Source organism: Labeo rohita, chromosome 25 (genome assembly GCF_022985175.1).
Source record: "Labeo rohita strain BAU-BD-2019 chromosome 25, IGBB_LRoh.1.0, whole genome shotgun sequence".
Classification (NCBI taxonomy): Eukaryota; Metazoa; Chordata; class Actinopteri; order Cypriniformes; family Cyprinidae; genus Labeo; species Labeo rohita.
This window is the reverse complement of record NC_066893.1, coordinates 6,319,427-6,332,497: the sequence shown is the minus strand read 5'-3', so window position 1 is coordinate 6,332,497 and position 13,071 is coordinate 6,319,427. Positions and strand designations below refer to the sequence as shown.

At 42.2% G+C, this 13,071-nt stretch overlaps 1 protein-coding gene across 8 annotated transcripts in view; it reads left to right on the top strand.

Annotated features, from left to right (window-relative positions):
- Window positions 1-12,771, top strand: part of LOC127156969 (zinc finger protein 469) — a 396,695-nt gene extending 383,924 nt beyond the window's left edge. For all 8 annotated transcript variants that reach the window (XM_051100150.1, XM_051100147.1, XM_051100145.1 and 5 more), the window contains one exon: window positions 128-12,771. In XM_051100150.1, the coding sequence (XP_050956107.1) occupies window positions 313-11,640 (11,328 nt within the window). In that variant the 5' untranslated portion in view covers window positions 128-312 and the 3' untranslated portion in view covers window positions 11,641-12,771. The remainder of the gene's footprint in view (window positions 1-127) is intronic.
- The last annotated feature ends 300 nt before the right edge of the window (window positions 12,772-13,071 follow it).

The window sequence follows — 13,071 nt, the reverse complement described above, 5'->3', positions numbered from 1 at the left end:
TCACCAGCGTGACAGTCTCCTGAATATAACAGCATATTTTGATAATGTGACATGTTATATATGTAAACAAATGCAATGTTATCTATAGTGAAAACTGACATTTTCTTATCCTCTCTTTTATTTTCAGAACATCAAGATGACAGATGAATATTGCATCATCAGGGAAATTGAAGAGATAAGGAAGAGAGTAAATAATCCTGTGCTTTGAGCTTCTGTTACCGCAGGCCTATTGACTCTGACTGGAACACAATGTGTCCATGTCGCAGCCTGCGCAGATAAGGACCAGCGTGCTAAACTAGCCACACCGGCATCATGACTGAAGAGACTAAACAGCCCTTGGCTGCCAAAGAGCTGGATAATGAGTCCAAAAAACAGGATAAGGGGGCTGTGGAGCATAAAAGTTTAAAAAAGTCCCCTGAGCACTTTCACAATGTGAGTCTGGAGCCACAGGCTGTGAACAATCTTGCAAAGTTTGCAGAAAAAGAGAGAGACAACACGCAGCAACGTGAGGCTGTGATTCGGCCACAGCAGGCTGGAAAGATTGATTTTAAGTCACTGCAGAACCATTCGTTCAGTAGCAACAGAACGTGGCCCAGCGGCAAGGACAGCCCCCAGTCGCCTAGTGGAAAGAGTCGCAATAGAGACAAGAGTAAAAAGTCAGGAAAAGGAGAGCGTGGCAACCCGCAGCAGTTGTACAGACTGAGTATTACAAACCCACGCTCAAATCCCACAATTGGGATAGCCTATCCCCAGCAGAAAGTCTCACCTCCAAAGAAGATTGAGTCCAGCAGGGGTCCTGTCTCAGGCAGCTACCGCTTCCACGTGCCAAGTATTCCAGAGCGAGAGGCTGAACTGCAGCAAGAAGAACTACAGTTCAGATGCTTCCAGGAGGGCTCGCCTAACCTTACTTCCCAAAGCTATACCTCACAGACTGTTGGCACCCCTTCTGGAGGGCCTGCTCACCAGAACCCACCACAACCGCAACAGCTGCAACAGAAGCCCAGCCCGATCGAGAGCAACAGCACACAACCTGCCAATGAAACTTTATTCCCTGACTTTCAACTGAGTGAAACGGACACATGGCAGTCTCCGGATAGGACTTTCAGAAACACTAGCTTTGGCCTTGCTTCACAAAAGCCAAACAACCTTGTGGACTTGAACAAGGCCAATGGTAGTTTCATGCCTATGCCATTTCAGTACGGATACCCGTTGTTAGAGGAGTCAGCCTCTGATTCCTTTCCCTGTGATCGAAATACACAGTCTCAAGACTACATTGATATTTCTCTTGCCCCTAACCAGGTTTCTCATAATTCATTTCCCTTTCCATCCTCTGCAGAGGGACATGAGGCCATGCAAACTAATGCACAGTTTGGTAATGACCAGGTAGAGGACAGGCAGTCATACCAGTTACACCCTAAACCACCCCAGTACATGCAGACACAACATGGTGTGTCGTCATCTGTTCCTAGCAATGATGAGAGCTCAAGCACTCGCCCATCAGAGCAGAGTAAAAGTGTTTCAGATAAATCTGATTCTTTTAGTCCAGTAGACAGCAGGGACACAGGCTTCGCGGTAGTGGGCAAGAGAGGCTGCCATCTTAAAAATGGCACCACCAGCCAGAGAGTTCTCATTCAAGGCAGTGTTCATCATATTAGGAATATTGCACAAGGTTCAAGTTCCCTTGTAATTAGCCCTCCACATAATGGTATTCACATCAGCCCAGGGCCTCTTGACAAAAGTGTAAGTAAACACCATGTCAGGGTATCACATCCATGGGAAGGACCGAACAAAGCCTTCCCACCACCACTCATAGACCAGAATTCCACACCTTACCCCTTTCCATACCAACCAGCACCAGAACAGAGACAAAACAGCATTAATGGCCGTATGCCTTGGCAGCAGATACGCTTCACGACTGCCATGCCAAACCAAAACAGGATTGATCTCTCCAGGCAACTGAGCAATCAGCAGCTTACTTTTTTGATAGGCCCATCAGATTGGCAAGATGACAGTAAGCCACACAAAAACAGTAACCAGAAAGACACTAATAACTTTCTCAGCAAAAAGACAACTGAGGGCTTCTCAAACCAAAGGCAAGACAGTGTCAAGCAAGGCTGCAACACGATTCCACCTTGTCATTTTACAAACAAGGTAGATACAAATCAAGGCCAGGTGGGTGATGCCAAGAATAAGTCGTTATACTTTGGTATAAACCACTCAGTGCCGGTGACGTCTTCAAGAAACTGTAGCTTCCCTCCGTTACATGTAGCACCCTTAGGGCTGAAGATGGTGTCACCATATGACTCTCCTTCACATTCACCTACTCAAAATCCAGCATCTAGCAGTACATGTTCATCACTCTCCCCAGCCTCCACAAACTCTGTCAACAGTAACTCTGAGGACAGCCAAATTTCAAAGGTTCTGTCCCCTCAGTTTTATCAGCAGCAACAGGATAAGGCACTGATAGCATCTACTAACATGAACACCAACCAGCATCACTACCTTTCGGAAGCATCCAGAGGCTTGCAGCACTATAAACAAGAAAAAACCAAAGAGAACATTGCAAGTTTCATGTCGCATAACAGGCATTCAAAGTCCAACATGGACAATGGGAAAGGTTGTCTGGAGACATACAGAACAGAAAACCACCCCCCACCTCCGTATTCTGCCCACCAACTCGCCACATCATTAGTCTCGGCAAACCTTGACCAACTGGATGTGCTTTTGACATGCAAGCAATGTGACCAGAATTTTAATAACCTTGTCTCTTTTCTTGACCATAAGCAATACTGTGGACAGCATACATTTGCACAAAATGACTTTAAAGATGTGCCAAAAGTGGAAGACGTAAGGAAGTTTCAGACGGACCACACAAAAGCCATGTCATCTGGATCCAGTTACACAATTTTGCGGAGTTCTTCAGATTTGCATCTGTCTCTGCTTGGACTAAACAAGAATGGGGAAATAGTGCCAGATAATGAAACCAAAGGAGATATAAAAGATGATCCAATGAAACTGATGCTACCATCTGCACCCTTGCCGGATTTGGAAATGGAAGATCCCAAATTGGACAGCCTTATCACAGAGGCTTTGAATGGACTAGGCTATCAGTCAGACAATGCAGAAATTGATAGCAGCTTCATTGATGCATTTGTTGATGATGATCTCACCACTACTAAATGCACATCAACAAGACAGACTTTGACAACCAAAGACTCTACAACGTTTGAAGGTAGAACAAACAACGAATCAACATCCAACGAGAGATCTCAAGCTCACAGCAAATATCCTTTTGACTCAGACTTAGACAGCCTCAGTTCAGACAGCAAACTCACGGACAGTCCTTTCAAAGAAAGCCAACATGAGCTGATACAAAAGGAGGGCCTCAAAGCAGAAGCCTCTCCAACAGAGTCCCAGTCACAGGAGTCAAACTGCACGCAAATTGAGTGGGAAACAAGAAAGTCCGAGCAAAGAGAAGAGGAAGATGATTACAGTTCTAAGTTTCTTTTATCAAGCAAGTTTTCTGCAAGATGTGGTCTTAAAAGCTTGCAGAGTAGCACAGCATTGGTGAAAACAACATCCACCTGTGCCAGTAAAAGTCCAACAGCTCAGAAACCAATGCCAACAGAAGGAAAAAGGAAGAGGACTGGTGGCGGAAGCTGGAGTAAAGAGCTTATTCACAAAATTGTTCAACAAAAGAACAAGTTGCATAAACTCCATGTGAAGGGCACCAAAAACATGCAATTTTCACTTGTGATGGAGAGAGTGACTCCTGCAGTGCAAAACCCTACTTTCAGGGAGTACGATTACGTCTCTGACTCAGATGACGATTGTGAGCCTGTGAAGATAGCCAGTCAGGGACGTCTCAGCCAAAGCATTCGTTGCAAGTACACATACACTAAAGAGTGCAAGGGGAGGATTCGTGCTGACAAGAGCCGGGAAAGTTCATGGAAACAAAACAAAAATGAGTGCTTTGATCCCAAGAAAGCTTTGGACGTCTCTCCATCATTGATGAAAGACAACCCTGGTCACCAAAGGCTCCGAAGACGGAGCAGTAGGTCTTCCACAAGCAGTGAACTCAGCACATCAATAAGTATTTGCAGCGACAGCATCAGCAGCCCAAAAAGTACTGATCACACAGATTCTGACTCTGAGAAACGAATAGAAGTACAGAGGAAAGATCAAGACTCTCTCGAACAGAATGTGTACGAAGAATCGCCAGCAAGGATAAGGAAAGAGTCTAGCACATCACTGGCACTGACCTTCACAAAAAATACAAAAAGGTACAGCACTGATAAGATACTACTCACTGAGCACAAGGATCGGTTCACTACTTCAAAATGTTCAAGCATTATCTGTAAGACGGAAGAGACAGCATCAGAGCACACAATGACTAAAAGTACTGTCAGCCTTGCCAGATTCAAAACCACCAGAGTGGAAATAGAGGAAAAAGGGGACCACTACGGTTTTGAAGCAGGGATGCTTGCAACCACAGAAGAGCCATTCAAAAAAGATCACCCAAAAAATATCACATCACCGAAGGGGTCTGGTATTGCACCAAATCCAATGGAAAGCACCAACAACAGAGATTCTAGCCATGTGCTTAAACTCAAAAAAGATGCTGTCACATCAAAGGGTAAATCCCACAAGAAAAGAACAAATAGTTCTGAATTTTCTGCACCCATTTTTGAGAAAGCCAGCAATGACAGCATATCGAGTGAAGAAGCCAGCGGAAGCTCCAATGACCTATTCCCTGACCCCCCACCTCTGTGCAATTCACTTGTGGACAAAGTCTGCTTATCGCCTTCAAAAGTCCATGATGCTACAGCACAAAAGAATGGGCAATGTCTCATTCCCTATCCTTCAGAACACGATCAGAGTCTTATAAAGTCGCCCCTTTCCTTTGACACATCATCAATGTTTGGTGACCTTTCAGTGGGAGGTTTTGAGAACAATCTTTATCCAGATATTCAGCTTGCCAAAGAGAGCTTTAGTCCTCTGGAAACCACAACAGATAAGAAGGAACTTTTTGAGTCTTCGTTCTCACCCTTCTTAGAGCAGAGAGACTGGAATCTGGTTGATGTTACTCCTGTGCTACCAGATGAGATTTCTCAGTACAAAGAGGACTCTGACTCCAATGAGAATAAGACCAATTTTAACCATGTCCCATTTGCTTTGCCAGAGAAATTAATGGACTACAATCCAAATCTCAACAGTAGCGTGTCAGTTGACGATCTGGAAATAAAAAGGATAGTTACAGAGCTTGAAAGTCAGCTACAAACAGCCAAGCTCAGCAGTCCTCCACCATTAGACAGTGAGCTTCCAAAACAGTTAACCATGAGCAAATTCTCTCCACTGAGACTTGACCCTGACAGTGAAGACGATGACAGTAGCTTAGAGATGAACTGTTCCTCAGAGAATCTGCAAATTGCCAGACCAGTAGACTCACAATCAGCACTGTTCTCAGAACCTGACTTGCCATGGTCTAGTCCGCTCCCATTTGGGTTGATGTGTGGACAGCAAGGTCTTCATACGCCAACACATACCTCTACTATCAACACACCAACTGATTCAGAACATGACCATTTGGATATAAAGGACAGCATGGGGCTCACTGTTTTGAATGCAGAAAATGGTTCACCTGCTCATCTCGTGGAGAAAACAGAGAAGAACGACTACTTAGACAAGTCAGAAGAGATGCTTGAGCATGAAATCTACACAGAAAATCTGATGAAAAGCTTGGAAGTGATCTCAGATTCTTTGTCTTCAGGTTTTACATCACCTCAGTCATCTCCTAATCAGGAGAGTGTGGTTCCTGAGGAACATGAAAAACAAGACAGTGAACACTCTGAACAAAATGAGTCTGAGCATATGGAATCTAGAAATGCAGAAGCAGAACTCACAAAGTTCTCAGCGGAGACAAACACAGCTAAACCAGAAGAGACAGCCAGTGACATTTCTGGGTCAGACAATAAAACAAAAGTCAACCTAAATGAGACTAGTAATGACACTCTTCACAATGAATTAGTAGCTAATGAACAACAGCTTGCTGAGAGTTCCGCTGAGTGTCCACAAACTGCATGTTGTGTGAACTCAAATGAAATCGACTCACAGAAATCTTTAGTCTCCATATATGAACACAAGTGTGAGTCCCCTGTCAGCCAAACTGAGAACGCCGAGTGTGAAACACAGTTTGATATTAAAGATTCAAATTATACTATGCAAAATCCAGACTTCTCCAAAATATTCCACTTCTCAGCATCCCCTACCATACCAAACAATGAAAACACCCTGTGTGTAGAAAAAACACAGAAATGTGATGAAGAAGTAATTTCTGAAGACAATGGACTTGCATCTGACAAAACAGGTGAAACAACAGACTGTCCGTCTGATACAGATATTCAACAACCCATTTCAAACATCAAGTCTCCTCATTGTGAAGACCACTTGCCAACCCATTCACAATTAATTAATGCAGAACAGGTGGCTTCTCCTAAACATCTTCCTGTAGTTCAAGATGAACATGAATGTACGGACATTGTGGAGAGAGCCATGCCTGATATGACATTGTTTTCTGTGCAATCAGAATGTGAAGAGAATCAACAAAAGAATACTGAGCAGAGTCCTCAACTTCTTATTTTGACTCAGGCACCAGAGTTTTCTTACAACTCTATCCAAAGTTCTTCTGAGCTGAGAGATAATGGTCCACTATCATGTACAGTTACCCCTGCACTGATTAATAACAGACCAGCCCTGGAAGACACAAACTCAGATCACATAAATATTGGCAAGTCAGATCCTTTTGATCCAGCAACAGAATTGGATAATTCGTTCAATCCCCACCTGGATTTAGTAGCAATTACAGAGAGTAAGATTTCTAGCCCTGGAACACTGTTGGCTGTGGACAAAATTTCAAAACAACCTTTTTCTGAGCATTCTGGGGCATTGGATTGCTCTCAAGATACAGGTGCACTGTATGATTTGAAACTTAGCCCCCTGAATTACAGTGAAACATGTTTCAGTGACTTCAACTTCACCTCTAAATGTTTAAACAAAGGAAACGACCAGCCTGATGTAAAGTCAGACTCCACAGACAGTTACATTCTCAATGCCTGTGCCTTCTCTCTTGATAAACCATCGTCATCCAGTCCAACATATAACGCAAATGAACAAGATCCAAATATTCAGGGCCATCTGACTGGACTTGATATACCCGAAACCTCTATAAATAACAACCAAAATGATATAACTTTTTCTGTCTCAGCTTCCTGCAGTAATTATGTTGAGGAAGGCAGTACAATCGACTCTGAACAAGTCTCAAAACTTAACCAAACTGACATAAATGGTAGTCACCTTCCACCTGAAACTATTGATTACATGGATCTAGCCCTCAAATTTCAGAAGCAAGCAGATTCTGAAAAGCTGGACCACCAGATGATCACCAGTGAGCATGATGCAATGCAGAGGTCAACAATGTTAGACATTAGGGAGATACCTAAACCTCTGATACACTGTGCAGAAGCAGGATCCATGGGTCTTACATTCACATCTGTCCAAAATGAAGGACCAAGTTTAAAGTCAAATGAGACAAAAACATCACCTAAAAAGGGTGGTACACAGAATGCAGTTCAAGGAAAATTTCAGTGTGAAATATGTTCAATGTTCTTTCGTACACAACCTGGACTTAAAAGACATAAAGCTATGAAACATGTGGTAAAGACTGAAGGAATACCTCCCATTGAAAATCTAAATATGAGCAGTCAAATGTTCATGCCCATTTTAATGCCACACCCAACAGAAAAAGCACTGAAAGGTATCATGGATGTTACAAGTCCAGCAGTTAATTTGCATCCAAACAGAAGTGAAATCTCAGATGAACAAGGACAACAAGCAGATACACATTTGATCTTTCAAGAGATTGCAAGTGATTCTGATATGTCAAAGATCCCAGGAAGTTGTGACATTGATCAGACAATTCCTCTAAATGATGCAGCAAATAACAGTAACACCACTGTGGACTTGAGCAGTGAAATGTTTGCTCCAAAACTGGTAAAGCAAGACACCTTTTCAGATGAAGTACTCAACACTCTTAAAACAGATATATTGCAGGCCATCTCTCCAGATTTTTCCTCAATGGTACAACAAAACTGTCCTAAGTTACCTGAAAAACAGGTCCCAAATAACAGCTATCATAAAGTCAATGTGGGGGAGGAGCAGAAGAGCATTGTAGTCCGCAGTGAAGAGCAAATGGAAGAAACAACTACTTCCGCAGGACATTCTATATTGCATAAGAAAGGAGATCCCTATGACATTGATGATGTTGTGACAAAGTATTGCTCCATTAACCCAAAATATGTTCAGACAGAAGATATCCACTATCCACTTGAGGGTTCTTCTGTGAATATCAAGCATGAGAACACCTGTTCCCCCGCAGAAGACAATCATGCACTTACTGGTACTTTAGGAATAGAACCTGATCTCAAGGCTTTCTTTGATGACGAAAGCACTTTTTCTCAATTGTTTCCAAGAAACGATGACCGGAAAAGAAAGAAATGTGCAAGGGTCTATGGTAAAAGCAACAAAAAGCAAAAACAACTGTCCTGTTTAATGTTAGACTGTCCTCCCACTGGTGCCTTCATTGATACGTATGAGGAGTCTAAAGAAAACAAGATGGGGCACAAATTTACCAGTGAAGCAAATGACGTTTGTGAATACAAAACCATTGAGATGACTCCCAAAAGCTTAGTCAAGAGTTCTATAGAGAACGCAAAAGATGACCTAATGGATAACCAGGCTGGTTATGAGGAAAATATAGAAACTGGCATTAAAGAATTCTTATGTGAAAAAGAGGGCACCATAGAGCATCAGGAAAATTTGCATGATTGCATTGTGCCAGAGAACATAGTTCCTCAGGAAGACTGTAAATCAGAGGTTCCTGCTACACCCTGCCCTCTCCAAATGGTCTGTGTTCAAGAAAATGCCTCTTGTTTGCCAAGCACTGAGATACCAAACCTTACCACCCCAATCCAGATTTCTGTACCATTTTTTGAGCCTGAGGGAGATATGCCTTTGGTTGAGACCATTGCAAGCACAGAACTGAAAGACCCTGAAAGACCTTGCAAAAAGCCTGTGGAGCGGAAATGTAGGAAACGCATTGAACCTGGACTCAAACCTAAGGATAAGCAGTACAAATGCAAAGTGTGCTTCACATGGTTTCTCACCTTAGGTGAGCTCGACTTCCACAAGCTCTCTCACAATCCATCACCTCCTCCAACTTGCTATATGTGTGTCCAACGCAAGTTTAGCTCACGGGAACAACTTAGAGACCATCTCAGGGAGAAACACGCCAAAAACAAAGCAGGTGTTTGGACTTGTGGCATGTGCTTGAAAGAAATTTCAGATGTCTGGATGTACAATGAGCACTTGCGTGAGCATGCCACACAGTTTGCACGAAGAGGCCAGTCTCAGAGCTCGCTCTTGGACATGCCTGGGTGTTTCATGCAGGAAAATGCTGTGAAGAACTTTATATCTTCAATAATGCAGCATCGACCCAGCAGAACTACAAAAGCAGACAATCTTAAATCATCTAAGGAAGAGAGGAGAACTTCTTTAGATGTTAATGGGCAAGAGTTGAAGGTTCCAGAGGAGTTTGATTCCACAAGTCTGAAGACTAAAACAAGTACTGGGGGAGGAAGTAAACATTGTGCACTGACAACACTTGAGGTTCTACCTAAAGCAGAGACTCCTTCCAAAAATGCTGAGATGCATCCTAATTGCAAAGACCCTTCAAGGGACTGTCACCACTGTGGCAAGCAGTTTCCAAAGCCCTTTAAGCTCCAGCGTCACTTGGTGGTTCACAGCTTGCAAAAGATTTTCCTTTGTCACAAATGTCCCGTGTCCTACCAAGAGGCAAAGGAGCTTAAAGACCACCTTAAAAATGAACATGAGGAGACAGATGAGCCAGACTCAAAGCATACCACACTGTATACTTGTGAACTCTGTGCCGATGTCATGCATGTAATTAAGAAGTCTTTCATCTGCAGTACCTGCAACTACACGTTTTCCAAAAAGGAACAGTTTGATCGTCACATGGAGAAGCACCTTGCTGGAGGGAACAAGATCTTCAAGTTCAGGGGAGTCATGAGACCTTGCAAGCCATTCAGTTCAAAAGATGATATATCTGACATGCCACCAAGCAAGAAAAGAAAGGCTACGGAGAGCAGCTTAGACATCACAGCATCACACATGCAAGGCATCAAATCAGTGTTGCCAATCATAGATGACACTGCACAGAATAATATGGAGGACCATTCCACTGAAACAAACAATACCAGTGTGAAAATTGAAGATGAGGACTTCCCTGAAGTTGCCAAGGACATTATAGAGTGTACTGTGCAAACTGATTCTGCAGATCCAAGTCTTACATCCACAGAGCTAAAGGAAGAGGATGAAAGCCCTTCTCCATCTCATGAAATCCAAGTGGAGGAGCCCGGGGAAGTCAGTGCAACTGACAAAGGAGCTCTGACAGAGATTTGTGATGTTAAAATTGAAGATGACTGTTGCACAACTCCAAGTGCATTGTTAGATTCAGAGATTAACACTGCAAGCATTTCCAGGCAAAACGAAGACAGGGTGGAAACCAACCCCTCAGTAAGCCTTGAAAATGCAAGTGAACAAGGGGAAATAACAGACTCAAGTGTATGCACCATTCAAGTATGCAGGCAAACAGACGCAAGTTTACCAAAGCAAGACATGCAAGGACTCTCATCTTGCAATGACTTTGAACTCTCATCTGTAAAGCAGTCTTCAAACGAGACAAGCTACTTGAAGCAGGATCAAACAATCGAGACTTTATTCTCCGTCAAGAGAAATGAGAATAAACAAGATGTTGACAGTGAACAGCCAACTACTGGCCAGGCTAAGCATGTAACTCTGGCCAAATCTGAGGAAACTCTGAAACAAAGTCTTGAAATTAACCCAAGGTGCCTTAGTACCACCGATTCTGCACGTCACAACAACAACAACAACAACAACAACAACAACAACAACGTCTCTAATACATGTGAAGATAAGGACTCGACCAAACAACAAAAGAAGAGGAAAGAACTTAAGACACCTCACAGCTCTCAGAGAACACCATCTCCAACTGCAAGGGAAAATCTGGGCATTGACCCAAGAGTCAAAAAGAAGTTTAGACCTAGCAGGTGTGAAAATATGGATGGGCAAAGGAAAACCGATCTTCCCAATGACTATCCAGTGCTTACATCAGTAAAGGATGACACGGTCAGCAACAAAATAATCTCCAAGCACAAAATAGGATCTTCGAATCTGGGCCTTCACCTGAAGAAAGGCTCTGTGGAGTTCTCACCAAAGAAGGTTGAGATTGTACGTCACTTCAACGGAGATTGCAAAGGGAAAAAGAGCATTCCTAGGAGACCCATCCATTCCCCTCCTTCCAGGGTCTCCACCCTGAACAATTCGTTTAATAAATCACGGTCCAAGCCAGGGGTCAGATCCATAGAGACTCACTCATATCGTACCGCAGAGTCACAAAACAACCTCCTCAGCCAGCTGTTTGGCCAAAGACTGACTAGCTTTAAAATTCCTTTAAGGAAGGACACTTCTGAATCTATTAATTAAGGATTAAATGGATGCTATTAACGAGGAGGTAATTAAGTGATCCACTAGGCATGTTATTAAGGCAGTTTATTCATGAGACTAGGATTGTATGGCCCTCCTCTGTGAAATCATTTAACTCCTTGTTCAGTCACTTTATTGCATTCCTCTTGTAAATGTGTATTTACATATATGTGAAGACCAACAAGAAAATGTATGAATATAGGATGAATTTGTTGGTTACAAATGAGTTTATTTCTCTATTTTATAGCGGAGCATTATCTCTAAGAGAGTGTATTTCATCAACAACAAAGAAAGGGTTTTGGAAAAGAGTTTACTTGAAAACGAACTGAGAATATTTGAGTTCCAAATAATGCATGACACTTTCACATTACGTGTTCTTAGATGTTTTCCTAGCAGCAGGACCAAAAGACATCCTAAGTCTGGATCATGTCAATGTGCCTATTTTATATGCTTCAGAGAATTACTCCTGCATACTCTTTTACTTTACTGTATTGCGAAGACACTCATTAGTATTAGCTTTTGTATCATCACTAATTGGTGCTATTTTATTATTATTATTATTTGTGTAATGTGAACACAATGTCTTATAACTGAAGGGAACATGTAGCAATTACACTCATTGCTGGTACTCAACAGTTTTAGAGTAAACGACACAAAAAAAAATACTGTGTAAGATCAATCGAAAAGAAAGGGTTTATTTGTGTCTTAAAATTTGATGTGTTCAGAGGAGGGCAAGGAAAAAGCCTTTTCCAAAACTGAATTTAGTTTCATTTCATCTAGAATATGAACTCAGGTGCTATTATTGCGCATGAAACCCTTAGGAATTCTTCCCATGCACTGATGTTACCATACACAAACCCCACACACGATCATCCATAGTGTCCCCCAGTTCTTTAATTATTACTATTTACTAGAACCAAAGGTGCTTTGTCTTGTTTATATGTATCTTATATTGTATAATATTGTAGGTTGATCTTTTCCAGTGCAATGCATAATGTCAAAGTTCTATTTTAATAATGTGCAAAAGATGAAGAGAAAAAGGAAAGGAAAATACCAAGCCTACTGAAGGCTTTACGAGTGGATCACAAAGTGCATCATATAAACTTGGTTATTAAAAAATATTTGCATTAAGTCTTTTGTGTCTTTGTCTTCTTTGATGGTTTCCTTTGTTTCAACTCGACAGATCCACAGCATTCAATATGTGCTTGTAATTGCTTACAATGTTTAATCCCAAGAGAAAGTTCTCAAAATACAATGTGAAAGAGTGAACTGTGTGTGGCGTGCGATAAGAAATGGAGGGTGGGGCTTTGTTTTTAATCAGGCAAGAACTGCAGTGTCCTTTGAATTCACATTTAATGATCACTTTAAACTGACATCCAAACCAATAGGTGAAGATCATAGAGCCATCAAGAGTTGACAACCTGTTTTAGC